The sequence below is a fragment of the Vombatus ursinus genome, unplaced genomic scaffold (genome assembly GCF_900497805.2).
Source record: "Vombatus ursinus unplaced genomic scaffold, bare-nosed wombat genome assembly UNPS02014781.1, whole genome shotgun sequence".
NCBI lineage: Eukaryota > Metazoa > Chordata > Mammalia > Diprotodontia > Vombatidae > Vombatus > Vombatus ursinus.
The window spans coordinates 48862824-48888958 of NW_020954559.1; the positions used below are offsets into that span (position 1 = coordinate 48862824).

The window sequence follows — 26135 nt, forward strand, 5'->3', positions numbered from 1 at the left end:
AAAGAAAGAAAGAAAGAGAGAGGGAAAGAAAGAGAGGGAGGAAGAAAGAAAGAAGGAAGAAAGGAAAGAAGGAAGGAGGGAAGGAAAGAAAGAAGGAAAGAAAGAGGAAGAAAGGAAGGGAGAAAGAGGAGAGAAGATAAATAGAGAAAAAGAGAGAAACAGAGAGAGGAACAAAGAAAAAAGAAAGAAGGAAAGAAAGAAGTAAAGACGGAGGGAAGGAAGGAAGGACAAATATGAAGAATTCAAAAAACAAAGACACATGTAATGATACAGTTTGAAGAAAGCAGAACAATAAACACACTCACTACAACTATTCATCTGTCTACATGTTGAAGAAACTCCATATCTAGGTAAGGCATCATTTCTTCAACTTAAAGTCTTAGGGGATTGCCTAGAGGGCTGAGGTAACAAGAAACAGTGAGAGGGGCTTCTCAGTTCTCACTCTGTAGCTAGGTTTCAGATAATCCATTTCTTAGATACAATTGATCTCTCCCTTATTTCTTCTCTTATAGCTAAGAAATGGATTATCTGGAACCTAGCTGTAGAATGAGAACAGGAAACCCCCTTTCACTGTAACTTGCTACCCTTGTGCTATTGATTCCAGTCAATTCAATAAGCACTTGTTAAACACTTACTATGTTCTGAGCACTGGGGATACAAGTCAAGTTAAGTCAACAAGCATTTATTGTATTGAGCATTTACTATGTGCCAAGCACTGTGCTAAGCACTAGAAATACAAATATAAATGAGAAAGACAGACCCACAAGGAGTTTTCATTCTGAGGGAGGAGGACAACACGCAAATGGAGCTGAGAGTCTGGGGGGCATGTGGGGAGGTATCCTTGTGAAAAGTAAGCAGCAGAGTCAGAGAGGAGAGAAGATCAAGCATGTCTGGTCTAAGATACAAAAATAAAAAATATATACAGTCCCTGTCCTCCAGGAGATTACATTCTTTCAGAGTAAGCAACAGTAGGAAAAAAAAAAATTGGCTTTTTTTGGTTGTTATTCTGTTCTGTTTTTTGCTTTTGCTTTTGCTTTTGTTTTTGTTTTTTTGAGGGAAGACTGTGAACTAGGTTATTTTGAGGGAAGTGCCTGGAGGAAGATTGGGAAGAAGATTGAGAAAGGCATAGGTGGTAGCACTGATATTAAAACACCTGAATGGAGAAAGGCAAAACTAGCATATGCAAACACACACACACACACATCTCTGTCACATCACCACACCCATGAAATTAGCCCTGCCCTAATGCAGAAATGAATTCAATCTGTATCAATAACACTGTGAAACCACAGTTACTTCTTTTGGTTGGAGAGTAAATCTATACAACTGGGGGCAGCTGAATCAGAATTTCTGACAACGACAATCAGTCACTATAAATCCCCCAAGGAATAATATCCTAAAATATCACATATAGGAGAATTATACTTTTATTTTAGGTCATCAAGACTTGTTCCCAATTAAGCAAGACAAATCTGTTTAACCTGAATTTTAGGTGATGAGGAAATGCCATATATGTTAATGGTGGATGTTATTAGATGAGAGAAATATTATTTGTCTGGCATTTTGTAGGCATTTTGTTTGCTGATTGGCATAATAAATAATAAGACTTCAATGAACCTGTGAACACATTGATAAGCATGGATAACAACAACAGCAACAAAAAATAATATAATCTTGAGAATAACTGAGACTGTATTATACTTCATCTTTATATTGTAAAAGTGAGGCAGAAGGAGTGTTGGAAGACCAGGAACCAGAGAAGGGAATTTCAGAAGTCAAGGTCATGGAATTCATACAATTATGAGTGATTCTGTGGTCTAAAATGTGATTCTATTGAGCAGCTGAGTATAAGTCACACAGCTTAAAGAGGCTGATGAACTAAGAGACCAGAGAGTTTCAGAGGTCATCATGGTCTACTGAAGTCCCCAAGTATATGGACAGGTTTTAGATTAGAAAGGAAGATTTTGAAATAAGTACTGATCTCCTTGTGCAAGGGAAAAGATAACCTGGAGTCTGGTAGATGACCTCTGAAAAGATATGCATAATAATGATATAGATGGAGTGAACCTCAGAAAAGAAGTTGTTGAGAAATGGAAGAAAAAGGATAGTCTGGAAGTGACATCAAGAAACAAAGGTTTTGTCTATCCATTGTCCTGACCCAGTGTGTAAAGGGGCATGAGAAAAACAACAACAATATTGAATAATGAAGATAATGACCAGGCAGACAATGTGTTCTGGAGGAAGTTAAGCTTCCTAACTGCAAAATTCTGGAAAAGGGTATGAAAGGAAGAAATCTAAGGTAAAGAGATAGATATATTTTTTATGATATAATGAGAATTCCAGAGAGCAGAATGAAAGGGGATGACATGAGTGATAAAGCAGAGGAGGTTTGGGGTGGAGATGGATAAGGATGAGAAAGCATGGAACAGTCATAGGAAAAGTGGCTTCTCCTTAGCAAATAGCAATTTTGAATCACAGGTTTATGATAGGAAGAAGAAGCAGATTAATTTAACAATTGATAAATATGTCAAAATGAGTTACTTATGAAAATTATGATATTTGCGGTTGAGAGAATGAATGACTCAACGTGTGGAATATGACCCTAATTTTTGAGATTGATTTTAAAAAGGATAATCATGTTCTCCCTTGGGCTTGATGGGCCATAAAGCATAAGAAATACCAGAAAGAAAACTAGGCTTAGAATCAGAATACTGGGATTTGAATGCTGATTTATGAGCCAACCTCTCTCTACTTTTAAAGTGTTTTTCCTCCTCATTCACTGTCCTTAAAAGAAAAAAAGTCACAATCTTTGTAGAAAATTAGTCAAGTAAAGCAGAAGCTTGATGGCCAGTTGGGTATATTGTAAAACAGCTTTCTATTTAGGGATGGGTTATATTATATGGTAGGTAACATAATGAAATGGAAAGAATTCTTGATTAGGACTCAGAGAATTTGGGATTAAATTGGATTAAATCCTACTTTATTTAGCCTTTGTGACCTTGGTTGTCATGTCATTTCTCTAGGCTTCAAATTCTTCATCTGTAAAATGCAGGAATTAAACTACATGCCCTCTAAGTTCCTTTATAGTTATAAATTTCACACCACACAACCCTATGAACTGAAATGTCTTTAAATTCAGATTCTATGAAGCCATAGCAGGAAATTAGTAAACATTTGTTGAATCACACTGAATATTCTTCTACAGTTTCTGCCGCTCTTTCATATATACTTAATCCTTACTAACAAACTTAAATTTGTATTAAATTAATCAATATAAAAGAATAAATGTACTTACCCTACTGTACAAGTGTACATTCCTTCATCAATCATTTTCATTGGCCAAAATTCTATAGCATCATCATTAAAAATGATCCTCTCACTTGAGCTCAGGGGCACTGTTCTATTTGGTCCATAGCGTTTTGACCACCTGACAGTATGGTTTCTATGATGATGATGATCAGTAGACAGGCAGCATTTCAAGTAATAAGGTTCGCCTTCCAGTGCAGTAATGTGATCTCGGAAAACACACAAATCTTCACAAGAAAAGTAGAGTTAAAGGGGAAATGTGGTTAAAAAGTAAAATGCCATCTTAAAAATAAAAGATAAAAATAAATAGGTAATAGAAAAATTACATTAGCTAAACAAAGGAATTCTAGAAGGAAGGGCTATTTCCAGAGGTGTTCAAAGATACTCCAGGGGCTACTGGCCTCCCATAAATTGGATTATGTACCTGTCTCCTTCTTCCTCAATATTCCGATGTAGCTAAAATCAGGTTAAAATAAGTCTTAAGCCTTGAAAATAAGCCCGAAAAGGGTAATGTAGAGCCTGACAGGTTTATACATAACATCATAAGATTATGGACTCAGTCCAATCCTTCATTTTATAGATGAAGAAAGTGAGGTAGAGTGGTTAAGTGACTTTCCTAAATCACAAAAGTCATACATGGCCAAGTGAGGAGTGGAACTCAGATGCTAGGACTCCAAACCAGAGGTCTTTCCTGCTATCTTTGAAAAGGGGAAGAATCTTATCACCATGGGAGAGTATTCCCACCCACTTTGTTTTGCTGTTAGAGTGGGACAAGGGAAATTACAGGTAGCCATCTGTGGGTTAGTAAATTTCTTCCGTACAGTCACCACCGTCCTAAACCAGGCTTAGAGAAAGGCAAGTGTATATCTATGTGAGTGTGTGTGTATATTGGAGGATGGGGAGGATTGTGTAACTGAAAGTATGTATGATTTATCCCTTCTAAATAAATTAACCACTCCATGATTTCTATCCATTCCCATAGATAATCAAGAGTTAACTATATGAAAATGTGCTCTTTATGTCCTCTGATCATACTCTTAATCTATCTGCTATCACTTGTCCTTCCTATGGCTGCCATCTTTTTTTTCCCCCCTGGGATACAACCTTTTTCCACTTCAGATTAAAAAACAAGGACTCCTTCAGACACTGAAAATGCGGGTTGTCCCAAAAAGTCTTAGTGCAGCTTTAAAGTTAACTTAAAACTGTACTAAGACTTTCTGGACATCCTCTGCTGAAATACTAAATTCTCTCAGATTAGTACTACAATATTCCTCTCAGAAGTCCAGCCTCTTTGTTTTGAAAACTGATCTCAAACTATTATCAAAAAGGGTAGAGATGTCCATTGCTTCCTGTCTGATTCTTGTAGATTGATGCAAGACCTCAATGTCTCAGTCTGAGGTTTTCAAGAAGTCATTCTATGCATCCTGTAGCCCCATCTGACCTATTTATTCAGGGGGTTTGACTAAACTTGCCCCAGATCCTAGCTTCCTAGGACTGGAAAAGTCTTTAATAATCACAAGAAGTCACAGAGGAAACAGAAAAATAAAAACTAATTAGTAATAAGTTGGAATAAACTAAGTTAAAATAAACTAAGTAATAAATTTCTTCTTTGTGGTGAAGGAATGCCTACCATCAAAGCATTAAGGCATTAACTAACGATGTTGATTAGCTACCATGGAGAAGGGGCTGAAATAAAGTACGTTCAAGATACTGCTTACCAATGCTCATAAACATTCATCTCCAAGGGAAGGGGTATTCTAATATTCATCTAATAAAAACATGATAAAGTGTCCCCAATTGCATCCTAATTGTATGATCAATTTAATTGCATGTGAAAGGCTGTTCGTTTGATGGCTGTGTCAAGACGGATTAAGTTCAACATTTAAACAGGAAAGTAAATGCTTAAATCATCCAAGAGGCAGAATAAAGAAAAATTTATAAATGGATTATGGACTCCATGGAGGGAATTTATTGAATACATACATTATGATACAAGCACTTACCTGAGGTGCTTCGCTCCATAAATACCAAAAATAAAATGACCAGGACTCTCAAAGGCATTTCAGAGGTTCGAGATTTTTCTACAAAGACAAAATAATAGTAACTCAACTAATGTTCTCAGACACATCTTCTTGAGTTCAAAACTGGTCTCAGAGATTTCCTAGTTGTGTGACCCTGGACAAAGCACTTAACTTCTGTTTGCCTCAGTTTCTTCATCTGTAAAATGAGCTGGAGAAAGAAGTGGCAAACCACTCCAGGATCCTTGCCATGAAAATCCCAGATGGAGTCACAAAGAGTTGAATGTGACTGAATAACAAGAAGTCAAAATATTTTTTTTAATGTGTCCTCAAGGTAAGGATGATCTGTGTCTGAACACATTAGTTGAGCCACTATTATTTTGCCTTTGTAGAAAACATATCCACAGGACACTTAAACTTTACAGCCATAAGAATTAACTCCTATTTACAGCTGAATAAACAACAAAGAAGACACAAATTGAGAGAGAGACAGACAGACAGACAGAAAGACAGAAAGAGACAGAGAGACAGAATCAGAGACAAAGACAGAGAGGGACAGAGAGAGACAGAGACAGAGAGAGAGAGAGAGAGAGATGGAAGGAACTTTAGAAATTAAAAAAAATTTGACCTCATTTCAGAGCTGAGGAAACCTAGACCCACAATGGTTAAAGTAATACACAAAGTCACACAGTACTAGCAAAACTGAGTTAGGTTTTGAACAGAATCCTACCCTGCCAAATACAGTTCACTACACTACATTGCACTGTGATGTAGCTTCCCAAGGAATCATACAACTAATAACTTTCCTGGGCCTGAATCCTAACTGATCCTGGCTCTATCCAACAATCTTTTTACCAGGTGCGACTGAAGGAAATTCTAACTGTAATCTCAATGTATATTGCCGCATAACAAGGAACTTTCCTAGCTGATGCAAGGACAAATGGGGACAAGGAGATGCTCGTCGCCTAGTATCCAACTTCTCCTGGTGAGTAGAATGAGCAGGTAAAGTGTCAGTTTTACTAGTGAAGCCCTTGCCTCCCTAGTATTGGGTACCTACTACCGTTCCCAGAACAAAGATGCATCACATTCCCCCCCCCGCCCCAAAAGGAGGGGTAAAGTAATAGTTATCTTTTGCTTACCTTAAAAGAGGTGTCCTTGAAAAGTGAGGTAAGGGGGCGGGGGAGAGGGTGGAGTGTAAGGAGATGACCCTAGGTACTTTAGCAAGGGTAAAGATTTGGGGGTGAAAAAAGTTCAAGAAGCTATCTGGATACTCCCAGAAGAGGTTGAGATAACAAACTGAAAAAGTACGACCCTGGGGAAGAAGATGGGAGACTGTAATAAAAGATAAAGGCAAACCAGCGGAAAAAATGAAGGAAAGAAAGAGGAGGGGGACAACTTCTCACTTCAGACAATAGTGAAAGTTTGGTTGGGCTGCAGGTACCGAGCAGGAGGAAGGAGCCTTTCCTGAGCTGGGAGAGGCAAAGTCTGGCTGTGCTGCACGCTCGATCTATCCCTCTCTGTCTCTGCTTCTCTCTTTGCCTGGGCACAAGTGAGCTTCTGACTAGCCAGCCCTGCCCGCAGGCTTAGTCGGTTGAATTTCCTGCTCCAGCGAATAGCTAACGCGGCCGTGGGTTCCCTCCCCCGCCTCGAAAAGTCACCTCAGCCCAAGTGGCTTCCCTGGCCACCCTTGCCCCGCTGGGAGGTGGGTGCGCCTAAGGCTTCTCTGCATTTGCTTTACGCGTCCTCCTCCCCACCTTCAGTCCAACAGAAGTGGGCTGGGGTGGCGTTTAACAATCTTTTACAGATGAGTGTCGTCACTTTTTCTTTAAGAGATTCTTAAGCGTGGATATAAGAAAAAGTCTTGGTTTGGTTTTTCGTTTTTCGTTTTTTTGTTTTGTTGTAAAAGGAAACGCAGAGTGATTATTGCAGTGCTTAATAGTGAAAGTGGGCTGGAGAATAACAGGGGAAGAAATTTAACAACAGTTCAAGAGAGGTGGGGCAGACTTGAAGACACTGCTTCAAGAGTTGTGGAAGAGGTTCTCTCAAGAAGAGGTTGGATCCTGGTTTTGGTTCAGCCCAAATTGGTTTTCAGAAGCATGTTTTTTGGTCATAATTTTAAATGCAGCCTTCCTGCTAACAGAAGATTTATCTTCTGTCCCATAACTACAAGATCTTGCATTCCACTTTTTTTGCCTCTTTGACTTCAACGCAGTCCTTCAAAGGGTACCTTCAAAGACAAAGGAAAAGTCAAAAAGGCTAGTGAGTCAAGGACTTTTCTCCCTTCTTGATATGGAATTAAATTCACAATTCAAAGCCCAAAGGTCATTTAAGTTTCCTTTTGCTACCCCTTCTGCAATGTGCTGAATATCGGTTATATATTCTTTGAGGTACATTTCTGGGTGGCTTGCAGTAACCAGAACTTGGTACAGTGTGGTGGGCTTTATGTGATGTTAAAATTCAGTTTCCTCCACAATCATGATTATGAAGCAAGGCTACCAAGTAAGGATGGTATCATAATAACAGCAAGCAACAGGAGCAGCAGCAGCAGCAGTAGTAGCAACAATTTAAGGTTTGCGAGATACTTTACATATATTTGTGCCTCTCAGAAATCCTGTTAGTATGGGGCTAATATGATTTCCAATAAACAGAAACCCCCATTCTACTATTAAAGCATATTCTGATGAACTTCTCCAAAACCATGTGACCTAAAATATACTTTATTCCAGTACAATCCCTTTAGGCATTACACACCTTCGTTTTGAGAGCATGGTTGGGTTCCCTAGAATCCTAAAACCATTCTCCCGTGACTCGTTCCTCCTCTTCTCAGTTCTAAGTATTGGAATCTTCAACACAATTCAATACCTCTTTCCAGAGCCCAAATGATAGGCCACTCTGGGACCAAAATGCCCATTTCTGGATAACAGGTGGAGTATGTGGGGATGTTATGTAACTGGTTCTAGTTGGCTAACCATAAGACTATGTGGTCAAAACTGTCAGCATCTTCAGAAAGGCTTGAGTTGATTTTGGGCTACCTCTTTGCTTCATTTGAGTCTGGGAGACTCTTCTCATAGGACCTAGTGAGAGATTATGTTGCAAGGGGAAAAACCTCAGAGGCTTTATCCCCTCTGAAAACATATTACCTTTCAAAACAAGCCTCTGCCCTTGAATTTTGTGAGGAATGATTCATTTGGACCTCTACTGTATTCCAATCAGTATTAATCAGTTTGATATTTTACATAAATCATATAGGGATAGTTAGATAAGATTGGTTCTTATAGTAGGCCTTTATAGTAGGCTTCAAACTTTAATGTGAGGAAATTGATTTGTTGAAGACTCCTACTCTATTCCAATCGCTATCCATCAATTTGATACGACTATAAGTTCTGAATATTTGGCCCCAGAGCTGCACATGGTTAAGATCACTTGCATAATCATAGGTAATTAGCTAGCAGCTCTCCATCCTTGTCTTTCCTTGTCATGGTGACCAAGCCCAGCGTGGTAGAGGTGAGTCAACTATATGGAAAGTCTCCCTAAAATTTTTTTCTACCTCCGGGCCATTTTCTCTTGTCCAACATGAGCAGGTGTCCATCTTATGTCCACCTACTCAATGGAGATGCCCTATCCTTCACCCATCTTATGGTCACCTTATGACTACCTGGTCAGCAGAAATATTTCCTGCCTTGCCCAACCTGTGACCCCACTGATTTTAGTTTGCTTATTTTAGTTTATGCATCATATGTTAACCAATGGAATTATTATGTATCTGGTACAGCTGTTCTTTAATGTTTAGATATCTAACCCTATAAAAAAAAACCTATATAAAAAAACCCTGTAAAAATAGGGCCCTGGATGGAGGGGACATCTTTGATCATGAGGAAGATCTGAGGTCCACTTCATTAGAATTGACCATGGACCCTTTAATAAAGTGCCATTGGTGCAGAGTTCTGCCTCAGTTTCTCTTATTGTAAGTTGAATAATTTTTATTCCCACATTAATGGTGACTCCAGATGGGACAGCAACGCATGGACCTCAACCTCTTTTGGCCAGCCCTGCAAGGGACCCAAAGATGAAGTGCACACCAGGTCCCCCACAGATACCAGCCCTGGGTGGTTGGACTCCCCTCTCTGTCTGCACCCAAATTCTCTGAGCCCAGGTAAGTCTTTTCAAGATTGGTGAGTCTGCCTTGATTTACCCTAAATTCATTTTCTTTAAGAAGGGTCCCTGTTTGAATTTGTGACTAATCTGTCTAAATTTATAAGTTCTAGAGCACTCAAATTCCATTTTTAAAAAATCATATGGTCATAATTTTAACTTTTGAACATAGGCTACTCTTTTTTCCCCCTCCATTTTTCTCACTTTCATTTTGTGAAGACCAGGGAGATTCAACAGTGGAATTGCTAGTTCCTCATTTTCAGCCAGCTAGCTACCTAGCTAATTTTAAAACTTCCTGTTGGCAGGGTTAAAGCAGATTTTTTTTGTCTTTAAATTCTTTTAACAAGGAGTAATTAAATAATTCTTGTCATTAATAGAGAAATCTCTCAAACTGGTTGAGAGAGAATTTTGGGGGCATTAGGGGAGAGATTCCAGACCTCTACAGTAAACTGTCAAGGCTGTGACCATGCTGGAAGCAATCCCACCCCCTTTTGATCTGAGAAGTAGGCTTATTTTAGTTTTACAGATATGAGGAAAGGAAAAGGTTTTTTCATTTGTATTTGCTTAGGATTGTCAGAGCTAAATTTTCATGAAGTTTTAAAGGAAAGTAGATATAAATTTTGCTGAATGTTCCCCCATAATTGACCGGTCTTAGGACCCTAGAGGTTAAGCCCAGAAATTAAGAATTGGAATTTTTGGAGAAATCACCAAAACAAATCCCTGAATATTACAGTGTTAACTGTAGGAAAGACGCCTATCCAGGTGGAACTCAGGTGGGTAGGAAAGTATCCCCCTTGCTTCATATTTGAGGGAAATAATCTCCAACGCCTTCAATTGGGGAGCTTCTTAGAAGGAATAGCCAGAAAGGTATGTATCTCTAATCCTATTCTCTCAAGGGAAGTTCCTCAGAAGAATGCCATTCTTGGTCGCCGACACCTGCAGGAGACATGGGGTTGGGCATAAGAGAAGAAATGCATCCTACAGGATGTCCATTAGGATAGCCTGGGAAAAGAGTGGACTCCCTGTCCAGAGGGTTGAGGATAACTAAACAAAGAGCTATTAAACTGTGCAAAATTTGGTTTGAGAAGACCAAAGGTTTGGGGAATTATTCTGGCTAAAGCACAGAACTTTTGATTATTTAGAAAGTTATGGAATTTTATTGAATAACTTCCCAAATCAGCTTAGAACAAATGAACTATTGATAGTGCTAAATTCTTCATCGTTCTCAGTTTTTCTTCCTGTGATTATACTTTGGCAAAAAGTCTAGAGGAATAGAACTTTAACCAGCTCTCCTATCTATTAGGGACTTGTTCTAAAAACAAAATGCGCTTTAAAAGGGTGAACCCAACTGGCAAATTAGACTAGTGTAATTTGCATTGTTACTAAATTACATGTTTGGTTAATAAGATTTTAAAAGCATTAAGATAATTAGGATACAGAAGAATTATCTTTGTCTGACTGCAGGACCTCAGCCACAAGATGGTCATAAGTTCTCTACTTAATAGAGGAGACACGTAGGATCTTGACTTCAAAATCTCGTAAAGAAAAACTTAGGAGAAATTCAGGCTTAATTTAATGTTGTATCTTGTTATATGTTATGTGTGTCTGTTTGAAACTAAGTTTAGCAATAGTGGATTATTTATTTCAGATAGAAAAGGACCTTATACAATCAGGAAAATCATTAAGAGAGTGGGAATTATGTATCTATTTTGTCTGTGCTATTCATGCTTTGTGCTAACCCATAACTAACAGGTATTTCTTTTAACTTGATCAACCAAAAGAAATAGGCTATAAGAAAAAGTCTTAAAAAAGGACAAATCTCTCTTTTTTCTCTGTTTCCAATACTGGCCATGTTGGAGATTGATGAGATGAAAGACAGATACAGAAATTAATTGAAAACTAAGATACAAAAAAAAAATCATTGGAAACTAAATTTGTGAAAAAGGAATAGTCAGATTTCTTTAACTCCTAAATTACAGTTTGGATGTTTTTATAAAGTATTTTGATGAGCTTATAAGGGTACTACCAAACTCTCTAGCATTTAGTGAAAACAACAACAAACAAACAAAATTCACAGATTATTACTCTTTAAAAGAGACCTTAAAAATGACTGGGATCAATTTAAAGCTGGTTTACTTTTTTTCTGGCTTTGTGGGGTTTTTTTTTTGTTTTATTATTTTTTTTAAACTGAAGTTTGCATTTTAAGAACTGTCATAATAGTGGTGAAATATGTTCAGGAGAGATTCAGTGAAATAGGAATTCAGGAAGGTGTTAAAATAAGAAAAATTTAGGAAATAGTGTAGGAAAAATTAGATTAAAAATTTTGTGTGTTTAATTGATTCCACAACTCAGAATTTAAAAAGGAAACACATTTACTAAGTCTGAAGAAGTTCAATTAGCCAATCTCTAAGTCTTACGTTTTGGACTATCAGTCTGTGAAATTGGTTTTAATTTTAGTGTAGAATAAAGGTATACTTAAAAACTATACTTAAAGTTGGGATAAGTTTATCATAGGAAGGAATTTTTATTATTAGAAGGCAGAATAAGGAAATTTTATATCATCTTCAAAAAAAGAATAAAAGTGGGTAGAATTGGAGTTTATTTACCCTTCTATTGTTTACTGCTTTTAAACAACCAACCTGCCCACACCAAGCAAGTCCTGATTAGAGGTACCAGATTGAAGGTGATTTCCAAAGTGCTCCCAGAAAAAGGAAAAACTTGTTTTGAAATTTAAAAACAACTGAAAGTAAATGAAGTTTAATGACAAAACTGCAGTTCAAGTAGATTGTTTAGGTAAATTAAAACACAGTAAAACTTGTGTTGAAATTAATTAGTTAGTGAAAATAAGTTCAAATTGTATAAATAAGGTTATAGTAAAAGAAAGAATCATTGAAGATAGAGTTAAACAAGAATATGTATACATAAAAATAGATAGAAATAAATTAAGTGCATGCACACCCAATACAGGTGCCACCTGCTGGGGATCTCTTATTCTTATAAGCCTGGACACCAAGTCCGTGACTAGATCTCCAGAAGCCTTTCATAAAGGCTGAAGGGGATTGAATCATGTGACTCTTTAGGACAGGGATCCCCTATTTCCCTCACCCTAAAAATATAAGGAATAATTTAGTTTACATAAAAAGAGGAAAAGGGAAAAGGCAATGCTACTCCAGTGTCTATGACTGGAGGAGCAGGGCACTGTGATTCCAGTTGCAGAAAGTGGGACTAGCAGTGGACCCCAATAACCCTTTAATAGGAGAGAAGGGACCTGAGTAGCTTTCATGGTATTAGGGTTGATTATAGCCACACCAAGGCTATTTTGAGCAGCGCACAGTGATAGGGGCTTTGCAAGTAAGGATGGCCAGTCTGAAAGCCATGAAAAGTCATAAATTGTACTAGTCATCAGTGATCAAGGGTGCTCAGATTAGAAAAAAAAATCAAATTAAAATAAGCATATGGTTTATAAAAGTATCAAATTCTGAAATTTTGAGAGTGAAAACCAGAATTCACACATTATTTTAAAAAAAACAAAATAAATGGACTTAATTTTGAGTGATTTGAAAGGAAATAGAGAAAAAGTTATACCCTGAGCCCTTCAGAAAAGTACAATCTCTAACAGATAGTTTTCCAGTAGTACAGTTTCTGTTATATCCCTGTGTCATGGTTGGGCTTTAGATGATCCTTTTGGGCATTGTCAAAATAACTGGATGAATGCCTTTCCATCATGAAAGAGGTTAACTTTGAGGAGATTGTCATCCTGCTTACTGAAATCTGTGACACCCTAAAATGAGGAACTTGTGCTGAGTGAGTTGTTTTTGTTTATTTGCCTATCACTTACAAAAACTAGGTGATTGTGACTAATTCCAATTGTCCAAAAGCCCTTAAAGAAATTGGTATTAACTGTGCATTTGTAACCACTAAAGAACCAAAAAGAGGTTTACTAGAGGAATTAAGCAAGTTGAAGAAAGAAAGATTAGTGTTGCATAAGGAAATAAGAAGGATAATTTTTATCCCACAAATGTAATGTTCACTACTTGTTTACCAGTTTTAAAGCTCACTTGAACAACTGCAAGAATGTTGACAAAGATATCTCCATCCTATTTTGCTTAAATCCCATATCCAAAGCCAGCATGGGTAGGAGACTTGATTCTTTGGAAAATCCACCAACTTATTTTTGTACTTCTGGACCACTATCTCTTGCCCATCTCAAGCACGTGACCATCTTATGACCATTTTATGACCACTTAGTCACCAGAGATCTCCAGTGCTTTGTCCAACCATGACCCTTCTCTTCTCCACCTGATATATCATTTTTTAGCTGATGCATCATTTTTGGCTTTCAAAACAAGGTCTATCAACCAATAGAATTTTGTATTTTGTATTGTCTCTCCAAACTATCCGAGTCCAGATGTTAATTAAACTCGATATCAAACCTTATAAAAACAAGGTCCTGGGGACCAGGAGCATCTCAGATCATGAGGAAGATCTGAGATTCACTTCATTAGAGGGGGCTCTTTAATAAAGTGCTATTGGCTTAGAGCTCTGCTTCAGTGGTTTTTCTTGCAGATCTGATAATTTGACCCCACATATTTTTGTTTATTTTTTTTTCTGTGTTAGGTGAAGGGAGTATAGAGTCTCTAACCTTGGTCAGAGCAGATAGCCACAGGAATCTAGGAACTGAAATGGGTGTTACAGTCAGCTTAGCCTCAATGTCCTGAGTAAAAAAGAAAGATCTTTGGGAGTGACCGTTGAGACTCCAGACCCATGTAAGGACTGACAAAGCAGTCACATTACATTTGTACATGAACTCAACCGGATCAATAGTATGTAAGAGCCGAGCTAAGTTATGAGATTAATTTCCACTCAGAGACTGAGGGGCAATTATGCTTCTTCATTATTAGGGGAAATGTTTCTACTTTGTTTATGCCATAAATAAATATCCTTTTGTAAAAGCTACATGAAGTTAGTTGGTTAAATGGAAAAGGAGTACTAGTCAAAGACCCTAAAAATGAATACAGCTGGTCAGGGCTTGAGTTGATAGCATTAAAGGCACCCGCCAACTACTCAGGGTGCTTTTCTGGGGTGGTGACCTCTACAATAATAAGAAAGCTCAGAACAGAGAAAAGTTTTGAGGAAAGATAATGAATTCTGTTTGCATATATTGAATTTGAGACACCAATGGAACAACCTGTTTGATATGTTCAAAAGATAGTTGGTGATGTATGGCTATAGCTCAGTGGAAAGATGGTTGGAAATAGAGATTTGGGAAGAGATAAAGATAACAATTGAACCCATGGGAGCTGATGAGATTACCAAGTGCAGGAATCACCAAACTACAGCCAATGGGTCAAATCTAACCCACACCTATTTTAGTACATCCAGGGAGTTAAGAATGTTTTTTACATTTTTAAATAAAGTATTATTATAACACAACAACACTCATTCATTTATATATTGTCCATGGCTGTTTTCACGCTATATTGACAGAGTTGTGTAGTTAGAACAGAGACTGTATGTGGGTACTCTCTTTCCTATACACTGCTGCTCGGCAAACTACAAATAGCAGTGACCCAGTTATAACTTCATAGCATATTGTGATACAGCATTTTTTTCATTATTATTACCATACCCACTGCACACCCATCATATCAAAACAATAAGGGGGGAGGGGAAGTTATTACAATTTTTTGAGCTCCTGGCTGAGATTGAAATTTGTCTGAACAAGAACAACCATTCTCAATCACTATTATTGAACACTGAATGGCTTTGGAAATTATCTTTTGCTGCAGGCTCGAGAGAGTTTCTTGATGAAATTTAAACTAAAATTACAAGACAAATCAGTGTTCATGCATATATGGTAAAGCAATTTGACAATTGAATCACAAGTAATGTCAAACTGCTTTATAGACTTCCCATGTTGTCAAAAGTTAAAAAAAGAAGCATGATTTCCATTCCCACACAAATTTGCAGTAGATATTTTTCTGAATTCAAACTATACTTCTAGCAATTTTTTCAGATCTTGATGAAAGTGCAAAAAGAAATTTCATTATTTCAAAATCCCTTTTACTGTGCAATCGAGTAGCTTGCACCTAATCTTCAATTAGAAGCAATTAATCTGCAATGTAATGACCCAGTAAAAAGCAAATAGCAAGAGAAGAATCTAAAATAATTCTTCAAAATACCTTCCAAGTGATAAATATCTTCAGCTAAAATCATATGCTCATGACATCAGTTTTTGTTAGTTGATATTGATATTAGTATTTTTAGTACTCATCTATGTGAAAAAGTATTTTTTAAGATGAAATACATAAAATTTCATAACATATAAACATGTGTAATCGATGTATCATCGATTGATGATAGAGAACATTAATTTTGAACCCCATTTAAGCAAAATGCTATCCTCCCAAAAAAGAATTCCATTCTCAGCAGTAGAGCTATATTACAAATATTGTGCTCAGTTATTTTTATATTTTGAATTTTGTCCAAAAATTGTGGAAATTTGTTTGCTCTCTTGTTATATGAGTACCTCATTTTTATTCCAGGCAGCAAGGTGGGGCAGAAGCAAGGGTGCTTGGCCTGAAGTCAGGAAGACTTATCTTCCTGAGTTGAAATCTGACTTCAGACACTTACTAGTTGTGTGACCTTGGGTGAGTCACTTAACCCTATTTCTCTCAGTCTCCTCATCTGTAAAATGAGCTGGAGAAAGAAATGGCAAACCACTCCAGTATCTCTGCCAAGAAAACCCCAAATGGGGGCACAAAGAGTCAGACATGACTGAAAACAGCAAATATTCTCCATTTTGCCTCTTAGCCTACGAAACCTAAAATATTTACTATCTGCCCCTTTACAGAAAATGTTTGCTAACCACAGAATAAAAAAAGGAGGTCCAAGACTGAGAAGATGAAAATCCACATGTAGCAGATGTGACAAGAATGAAGAATGAACAAAAAAGATTGAGAAGGTGCAGTTGAACACATAGAAGGAAAACAACCAAGAGAAACAGAAAGAGAACAGAGGAGGAGGGTACTGTGGTTCTCAGGATCTGCCTCCAGATGAGGGTGATGGTATGGCAGCTCATAAGTTGGCTTCCTAATTTTCCTCTTTTGCTTTTCCTCTCTGAAGTATGCTAAGGACATTCCTTTTCCTGGATTCAGGATGGTGTTTGATGTGGAACTAGGTTTTATTTGTTTTTTCTGCTTCCAAACTGATCCTTTGAGAACTTTGAACACTTCAGTTGATTGAAATGGATGAGAATTGTAGCATCAGACTATCTTCCCATCTATTCTAGGACATCTAATAAGGGGAATATATAAGAATTTACCTGTAGTCCCAAGGGCTATAGGGTTATTTGGGCCCAAGTGGATATTTACTTATGGAATTATATATGGAGAGACCTTCTAAACTTGCCTTCAGGGTAAAAGCAAAATAAAGTTAAAATCAATTGAAACCACATCAATACACAGAGTAGTAGCCAATTACAGATTATTTCCCTAGAAGTCATGTCTATAAACTGATGTCATTACTAGGAAAATAGCCTTGGCTTGTTTTCTCAATTAAAGGATCAAAAGCCCTCTGACAGAGGTACTTGTAGTTTTTAACGTTTGGGCTTCTGTATATGAATGATATCAGTTTCTATATTTGTTCATGTATATGTGCATGTGTATGCATGTGCATATATGTATAAATTTTTTTTTCTTTTTCTTTCTCTTTTTTTTTTTAGAGGCAATCAAGGTTAAGTAACTTACCCAGAGACACACAGCTAGATTTGAACTCAGGCCCTCCCAACTCCAAGGCTGGTGCTCTATCCACTACAACCCCTAACTGCCCCTATGTATTTTTTCTAACAAGTAATATCAATTTCTTTGCATTCCTAGAGGAAGGATGACGCTTGGAATAACATAATTCTAAACAAACATATCATAAGAAAGGTCATATAAACTACAAAACCCAGAAAATCAATAAAGAAACTAATTGAGATAACTAATAATTTCACAAAAGTATAGGATATGAAATTAATCCACAAAAATTGGTAGCATTTATATGTAGCACTAATATAATCTAGAAGGAGTTAATAGAAAGGGAAATTTCATTCAGATCAATTAGAAAATAAATAAAATATCTAGATATCAACCTAAAGAGATATTTTCAAAACATAAATAAAATCACAAAACACTCTTTAAATAATATTTTATTTTAACTAATTGAAGGAATAGCTTATCATTGTTCATGATTGGGCTGTGTCAATATAACAAAAATAATAATACTACTTAAATTAACTTATACATTTAGCACTAAAGATCTTGATATCAGTGGGGAAAAAGATATTAATAAAGGGAGACAGCTATTTCCATATCTCAAATTACATATTAAAGCCATAATCCCCTAAACTATTTGGTACTGGTTCAAAAAGAAAAGACAAGTATATCAGTGGAACAAAATCAGAAACAAATGAACTTTATAACCCAGTTTGCAATATAAATTAAGAGAGGGGGAAAAAACTCTCTTCATAACAAGAATTGCTAGGAAAACTAGAAAATGGGGCAGCAAAAATAGGGTTAAACCAGAATCTTATACCATATACCAAAAGTGTTTCAAATGTATACTTGACCTAAAAATAAAAGGTTATGCCATTTTAAAAATTAGAGAAAAATTGGTAGAGGTAATGATGAATTCTGAGCCATGAGGAAGTAATGAAAGATAAAATAGGGAATTTTATTACATGAAATTAAAAGGCTTTTTTATGAACAAAATCAGTGCGGGTAATATAAAAAAGGAATTTGTTCAAGAACAAAATCTTCATATCAAATATCTCTGATAGGAGTATAATATCTAATATCTATAGGGGATTAACACAAATATTTAAGTCCATGACACCCAGAATAGCAAGTGAAGGAGCGGGCACAAGTTACAGAGAACAAAGATTATATACAGTTTTGAGATCCCGCAGCACTTCCCTTATCTGCACTCCGCCTACTCCTGATTAGTCAGTAAGTAGGATGCACGATCTATTCTAAAGGATCTGTCTAGGAATAATAGAATTCTGCCTGCTTTGTCCAGATACAGAGTTTTACAACATTCTTTTTAACAACTGCCTACAAAGTGAGAGTGCAAAAGGGGAAAAAGGGCAAGCAGAGCAGGACGTCTTCGACTTAGATAGCAGGATGTGCTGGGACGCCACCCTTGAGTAGACCTCACTCATCCCTCACAAGTGAAATAAGCAGAACCAGAAAATAATATATGCAAAAAATGAAAAAAAAACTTAAACTGGAAGTTGTGCAATTACATTAATCAAGCATTGACAGAGAGAGGAAAGGAGGGAGAAAGAAAGAGACAGGGAGGAAGGGGGAAGGGAGAGAGAGAAAGAGAGAGATTGAGATTGAGGGTGCTTAGAGAAAATGTATGGCTAGTCCCAGAGGTAACATCAGAATGAGATTAAGGATATTGATTTAATCCAAGGAATGCCATGTGAGAAGGTCTTAATTTTTTCAGTAAAGTAGAAGGCCTTTCCTGAAAACTGTCATCCTCTCACTCTACCCTACTTCCTAAACAGCAATAAAAAAAGAAATTTAGTTATGAGATTATTGAAACTATGGTAATGTGTGGCAACAGGCAGCCAACTGCCTATGGGGTATCATAAAACATAGATGTGAAAGACTGCTTGATGCAGCCCCCCTCCCTCAAAAAAAAGTCTTTCTCATCAGTCTGAAATAGTCTGAAAATCACATAGCTAAATTAAAACCAGACAACCAAAAAAGGTTACATAGAAGCCCAGTTAATATGATGATGTTTCCCGCCTTTTTCCATTACTACATTAGTAGGAAATTAGTTTTGCAAATTGCCTAGTATATACCCTGGTTCCTAAGGGGACAAAATATAGAGCAAAGAAATTTTCATAGGGAACATGGTATGGACAAGCTCTGAGTGACAGAGGTTTTTCGCATCTATTATTTCACTTGACCTTTGACAACCCTGTGGAATAGATAGGACAGGTACAATAAAAATAAATCCTATATGAATTAAAATTACAGATTCATAGAATATTATATCTGAAAGAAGAGGATTCGGAGAAGATAGTGGAGTAGTCAGAAAATTCCAAGTTCTCCAGGTTTCCTCCACAAGCAAGACAAAACAGTCCTCCTGGGATTACTAGAGATCTGACCCCAGGAAGGAGCTCAGCAGGCATGGGCTGTCTCCATGGAAACAATAAGCAAATGATAAACAAACAATAAATTCTGGGGTCGCCTGGGTTGGGAGGTAACCTCAGCCTCAGCCACAGGAATTCTCACTTCATAGCATGGGGGAGTCTGACATCTGAGCAGGGGAAGATTAAAGGCAGTGCCAGGCCCAGCTGTGCTGCCGAGATATAGTCTAGGGTGAGAAGAAACCAGTGCACAACCAGTGACAAGCAGCAGTGGGGTGGGGATGCTGCTGGCTGCGGGCACTTATAAGAAAGCTGAGTTCCTGGTTTCAGTCCCAGGCTAGAGGGGAGAACTGAAGTTTATAATCACTGGAAGGTCCTCAAGGAGTAAAGGCATTTCTAGCACAGTGTGCCTGGAGGCCCTAGCTGTGGTTTGGAGCAGGAAAGGAGCGCAGAGATCAGGCCCAGGACAAAGCTCAAAAAATAACAGTAAGAAAGACCTGAGGCCAGAGGCACCACACTCCAGGACTAGAGGTGATTATCATAATAGCTGCTAAAAATAAAAAACAAAACTAAACTAAACAAAAATGAGCAAGAAAAGAAGAAAGAACCCAATCTGAAGTTTTAGAACAGGGGGGGAAAGTAGAAATGGAAAAAAAATCTGCTAATCACCACCTGAAAGATATTCCAGCATGAAAACCTACAGAAATATCATAGCCAAATTCTAAAACCCAAGTTAAGGAGAAAATATTATGAGCAACAAGAAAAAAAGAAAACAATTCAAATATCGCAGAGCCACAGTTAGAATTATGCAAGACCTAGCAGTGGCTATGCTAAAAGACCACAGGTCTTAGAACACTATAACAAAGAGCCGGGGGAAAAAAAAAAACTGGAGTTGTGGGCAAAAATATCATACTCAGCAAAGTTAAGCATAATCTTGAAGGGAAAAAAAGATATTCAATGAATTGACAGACTTTCAGGATTTTGTCACAGAAAGAACAGAGCTTAGTAGAAAAATTGACATACAAGATCCAGGAGAAATATAAGGTAAACATCAAAGGCCAATTACAAGGGATACAATAAGGACAAATTCTTTACTTTTTATATGCGGAAATGTAAACTGCATGTCTAAGATCGTCATTAGTAATTGGGTAGTTCAAAAGAAAGATTGGGGTAGAGCTGAGTATGACTTGATTCTAAAAAGCAAAATGGTGTAGGAAAAGATATAAAGAGTAATTATCTCATAAAAATGAGGCATGAGACACAGAATTGATATAGAGGAATCAAATGGGGAAAGATGGCTGATAGTGCTGGAACCCTACTCACATTAGATCTGGGTAAGAGAGAACAACATATACATTTAGAAGGGTATAACAGTCTTCCAAATTTATAAAGAAATAAGAAGGCGAAGGAACAGAATAAGAGGGGGGTAGAGAAAGGTGTGTAGATTAATGCAAATGGGTTAAAGAGGGAATAACCTATATATCTAGAAGTGTATAAAAGTTTTCTAAATTCGGAAAGAAACAAGAGAGAGAGGAGAGATTCTTGGAGGAGGGGTAGGTTAAGGAATAGGAGAACAAGGTAGCAGGTAGAAGTAAAGCAGAAGAGTGAGGAGAGATAGGGTAAATAGGGTGAGAAGGATAGTGAGGAAAAATAGGAAGGAGGAAATATACAAATAACTATAGCTTAAAATGTGATTGGGATGAATTTACCTCAAAAATGGAATCTGATAGATTAAAAACTTGAATTCAACAATATGTTGCTTTCAGGAAAGGCTATAAAAATGAGAGATACAAACAAACATAAAATAAAGGTAAGAAATAGAATTTATTATGTAAGAAAGCAAGGGTAGTAATCTTGATCTCAAAGGAAAAGCTAAAATAGATTTAGTCAAAAGAGAATAATAGGGAAACTACACTATATGTCAGCCATATTATTCAACATTGTTTAGAACATTTAATATAATTAGACAGTATAAAAAAACCTGAGCGTGTACCTGCCAAAACAGACACAAGAACTATATGAATATAAACACAAAACAGCTTTTATACAAATAAAGTAGATCTAAATAATTAGAGTAATATATATTGTTCAAGGGTAGGTAAAGCCAATATAATAAAAAAAATGACAGTTTTACCTAATCTATGTTTGTAATGCCAAACCAATTAAATTACTAAAAAATTATCTAAGTTAGAAAAGAATAATAACAGGGCTCATTTGGGAGAGCAGGAACTTCAAGGAAACAAGGGGGAAAAGATGTGAAATAACCAGATTTAGTAGTATCAGACCAACCATGTTACAAGGTGAGAGCATTGTTGAAGTATAAAATGGATAATTTTGATTATTTCAAATTAAAATTTTCTTGTATAAATAAACCCTATGCAGCCAAGAATAGAAGGGATATAGAAAACTGGGGGAAAACCTTTCATAGACGGTCTCTCAGATAGAATGTGATTGGGTTGGAATATTGCTGTGGTGTAGGAAATGACGAACTGGTTGATTTAGAAAAATATGGAAAGACTTGGACATATGGAGGAAGATGTTATACACCTTCAGAGAAACAGAGGACAAGTGGAAACAAGCATAGTATGGTCTTACATAAATCTGTATGAGTATATATGTGTATATATGTGTCTGTTTTAATCTGTATCTATATATCTCCACGCTTAATTGTAGCTTTCCTGGGGGTGGAGGTGGGGAATAAAGTAAAAAGTGCACAGAAGACAACAAAAGAAAATCTACAAGAAAGTAAAGAAAAGCTGGACAGCTTTGAAAACAACGTATAGTATTTATTATATAGGTTTTCTTGAAATGGAAATCTATTACTTTAAATTTAATCTTCTCTTATGTTCTGCTGTGTACATGGCAATGTTTTTTTTTTCTTTTCTTATTCTGTATTTAAGTTTAAAATGAATTTTAAAATTTAAAAAAAAAACTGAGACATCTCTTTCACGATTGTTGTTCAATGCTGTTTGACTCTTTGTGACCCTGTAGGGTTTATTTGTTTGTTTGTTTGTTTGTTTGTTTGTTTGTTTTGAAAGGACACCTGAATGATTGGCCAGTTCCTTCTCTAGTGGATTAAGGCAAACTGAAGATAAATAACTTGCCCACAGTCACATAGCTAATGAGTGTCTGAGGCTGGATTTGGACTCAGGTCTAACCAGATTCCAGGTCCAGTGCTCTATCCACAGAGTCATCTAGCTGTTAGCTATCATCTAGTTCAAAGTTTTTAACTTTTTCTGTGTGTTTTGGACTCCTTTGACAGTCTTATAATGCATATAAACCCCTTCTCAGAATAATGGTTTTAAATGTGTAAAATAAAATATATAGGAATACAAAGGAAACCAATTACATTAAAATAGTTATAATTTTTTTCCTCTTAAATTCATGGACCCTAGTTTAAGAACCCCCAACCTAGTTCAAACACTTCCTTTTATAGCTAAAGAAACTTAGGTTTAGATAAGTGAAGATATCTTGTGTGAGGATATTATTTCAAGAGTGAAAAAGGATGGATAGAGTACCTATGACAAACTTATATTACTTCCCAATTTTGCACAGCAACATCCTGATTTGGAAGTCTTGAAGCTGTGTCTTTTCTCTTCATAGTACCTTTCTGGGAGTTATAGGATCATAGATTGAGAACTGGAATGGACCTCAGAGTCTCTATGATATAATCCCTTCATTTTATGGATGCAGAACTGAGGCCCCAAGAAGTCAAATGACTTACCCAACAATATAGATGGTGTCAGAGCCAGTATTCCAATCCAAATACTCTAACTACAAACCCAGCATCTTGGAGGACTGGGCTGTGTTGGAAAGATCGCTGGACAAAGAGTCAAAAGTCCTGGGTTCTAGTCCCTGCTCAACCCTTATTTATCGGTGTGATCTTGAGCAAGTAACAAGCTCTATGGGACTCATTTCTCTCCTCTTAAGGACAATAATACTTGCTTTGCCTATGTCACAGGGCTCAAATAAGAAAATGTATGTGAAACATCTTTTAAAATTATGGGCACATAATATATACAGGAATTATTGCATAAATCATGTTATTATGTCTCCACATTATAAGGGAATACTTTCTTTTTACATGTCTGTCTATATAGGTAGCTAGATAGCACAGTGGATAGAGCATTAGAACTAGAGTTAGGAAGACCCAAGTATATATTGTATTTTAGATGCTTACTAGCTCAATGACACTGAATAATATACTTAGCCTCTGTCTGCCTCAGTTTCCTCATCTATAACATGGGAATAATAATAGCATCTATCTACCAGAGTTATTTCAAGGATGAAAGGAGATACTTTTTTGTAAAGAGCTTTGCAAACTTTAAAGAGCTATTAAAATGCTACTATGACTACATGTGGATTTTTCCCAACAGTAAAATGGAAATAACAATGTTTGTGCATGCAAATGTCATAGGGAAAAGTAAAATGCCTTGGGGACTGTGGGCATAGGAATAGATGCTTTTTTTTCATTGAAAAATATGAGAAGAAGTTTGATATTAAAAGTGAAAAACCTGAATTCTGGATTTGAATAAAATATTCAATATGAAGAGTACAAAATAAAACAAATATGAGACTTCTTTGAATTGGTTTCTTAGTTTATATACTCTTCATAGAAATAAAATATTCACTGAAATTTTGGCATCTAGGTTAAGGCCAAATATTCATTAAGGTCTCTTTGTATGAAAGTGTTCTGGAAGTACTCTTTGATGGCTGATGAAAACCTAACCCTTAACATATTACTCCAGTTTTTCAGAATGTGAATTGTGGTGACTAAGGATATATGCAGCTAGAACAAGACTTGGAAGTGGGAGGGAGAGAAGGTTTCCCTCATATACACAGCTTAGGTTTTAGGGTATGGCAAAAGAAGAAGAAAGTGGAGCAGAAGCAGAAAAAAAGTGGAAAACTTTCTGAGCCATTTTCACTGATTAGAAAGTAGGACAGAGGAATGAGAGCTACCAAAAGAGTTCTTAAAGTATTTATTGTCTTTATGTCCTTGCTTATTCCCTTCTCTCTATCCCCATCCTCCAGGTCAAATACCAACTTACCCTTAAAATAAAAGAAAATCTAAAGACATATTAGATATGAAAGCAAACATTTTTTGTCAGCAGGAGCTTGGGAAAGCCAACAATAATGTCCTAGTCTTCAAATGCTGCTGTGAAGTGGATCTAAGGACTTGCTTTTCGCTGGCATAAGGTACTGTACACGCTTCCAAAAGTTGGAATTAAGTGATCGTTTTTTGGTGACATGATCTCCCTTCCACTCAATGGTACCTTGCTTTTTAATAATATGCTTGAGAGAATCTGGCAGTTCTCTGGTGTCATCAGTTGTTTCCATTTCAATAAGGATCACTTTGGAGTCATTCTGCATCAAAGCACAGTGGAGAGCGATCTCTTGCTCATAGGCAAATTCCTCACCATGCTCCACCTGGGGATTCAATATGATAATTTGTCTTCGGCTCTTCTGTATGGATTTTACCATTTCACTGGCTGCATCTGTTAATAAAGGAAAAAAATGGTATTTTTATGCTTCCTTTGCTAGTTTGATGGTGTGCCATTTAAAAAGTTCAAGAGACATAATTTCTGGATACCTCAATCATTTTATTAATAAGGCTAGAATGTTTGTTAATAAAAAGAAGTCAGTGGCCCTCTTGAATGCCAAAGACCCCTCATGGCTGTAGGCTCACAGGTTATGTGCCTTTGGGTGTTCTTGAGGGTGGCAATCAACTCTGATTGGTTAATAATTAATGAGAAAATTATTATTACAGTGAGATGTGGGTTCATTCTAATGAGGGTCTTGAGGTAAGTGATTTGGATTACCCAATTTTTGGTCAAAGGGACATCAATTTCCATATCACTTGTCTGATAAAAGGGAGAATCAATATTTCTCAAACTTATCTGAGTAGACACAATGAGCAGGAATCTATCCATTAGCCTAAACTTAGAATTTCTTTTATTATGTGATTAAATCTTAGCCTGGGTAAGTCTTTGTCTAAGATTTCCCACACTGGTTGATTTCTGGATGAAGAAGTAGAAAAGGGGAAAACCCTTGGTCCTGATTTAATAATTAGTTATTAATACAAAAAATCATTTCTCGCAATGACTACTCTGAGCATGTGTTACAGACTTAGAAATTCTCTTAATAGTATTTCTGTGATTTGGCAAAGACTTCACAACTACATGCTCACTTCATTAATCTTGAAGAGTAAAGAATGCAATTGAATAGAGAAGAATATTGTCCTTTTAAAGGACCTTTTAAATTGTCCTGTATTTATTTTTTTACAATATTCCAGAAGCTATTACTGAAGATATTTTTAAAAAATTAAATTTATTTTATTTTCAATTCATGAAACAAAACAAGCACTTCCATAACACAGTACAATAAAAAGGTGATTGCACATGAAACCACAAATCTACCATGTACAACTTGCTATTCCCTCCAAATATACAACAAAGTTACCATTTAAATTTTTTTCACCTTTCTTTTCTTTCCTTTCCACCCATCTCACCTCCAGT

The 26135-nt window shown here is 36.6% G+C and overlaps 2 protein-coding genes and 1 long non-coding RNA gene across 6 annotated transcripts in view; 1 reads left to right on the plus strand and 2 right to left on the minus strand.

Moving 5' to 3' along the window:
• The window catches only part of LOC114046239 (interleukin-18 receptor 1-like), a 46993-nt gene extending 40000 nt beyond the window's left edge, over positions 1-6993 (minus strand). Inside the window, exons 1-3 of one of the 2 annotated variants that reach the window (XM_027866496.1) lie at positions 6464-6993; positions 5310-5387; positions 3296-3533 (exon numbers count right to left, since the gene is read on the minus strand). In XM_027866496.1, the coding sequence (XP_027722297.1) occupies positions 3296-3533; positions 5310-5367 (296 nt within the window). In that variant the 5' untranslated portion in view covers positions 5368-5387; positions 6464-6993. The remainder of the gene's footprint in view (positions 1-3295; positions 3534-5309; positions 5388-6463) is intronic. The other variant, XM_027866497.1, reaches the window with a different exon arrangement.
• A 3118-nt stretch (positions 6994-10111) lies between these two features.
• LOC114046240 overlaps positions 10112-26135 on the plus strand; it is an 18697-nt gene continuing 2673 nt past the window's right edge. The window contains exons 1-3 of the long non-coding RNA XR_003569486.1: positions 10112-10343; positions 16330-16543; positions 24652-24816. This is a non-coding gene — a long non-coding RNA (uncharacterized LOC114046240). The remainder of the gene's footprint in view (positions 10344-16329; positions 16544-24651; positions 24817-26135) is intronic.
• The window catches only part of LOC114046238 (interleukin-1 receptor-like 1), a 57267-nt gene continuing 55879 nt past the window's right edge, over positions 24748-26135 (minus strand). For all 3 annotated transcript variants that reach the window (XM_027866494.1, XM_027866493.1, XM_027866495.1), the window contains one exon: positions 24748-25115. In XM_027866494.1, coding sequence (XP_027722295.1) covers positions 24766-25115 — 350 coding nt within the window. In that variant the 3' untranslated portion in view covers positions 24748-24765. The remainder of the gene's footprint in view (positions 25116-26135) is intronic.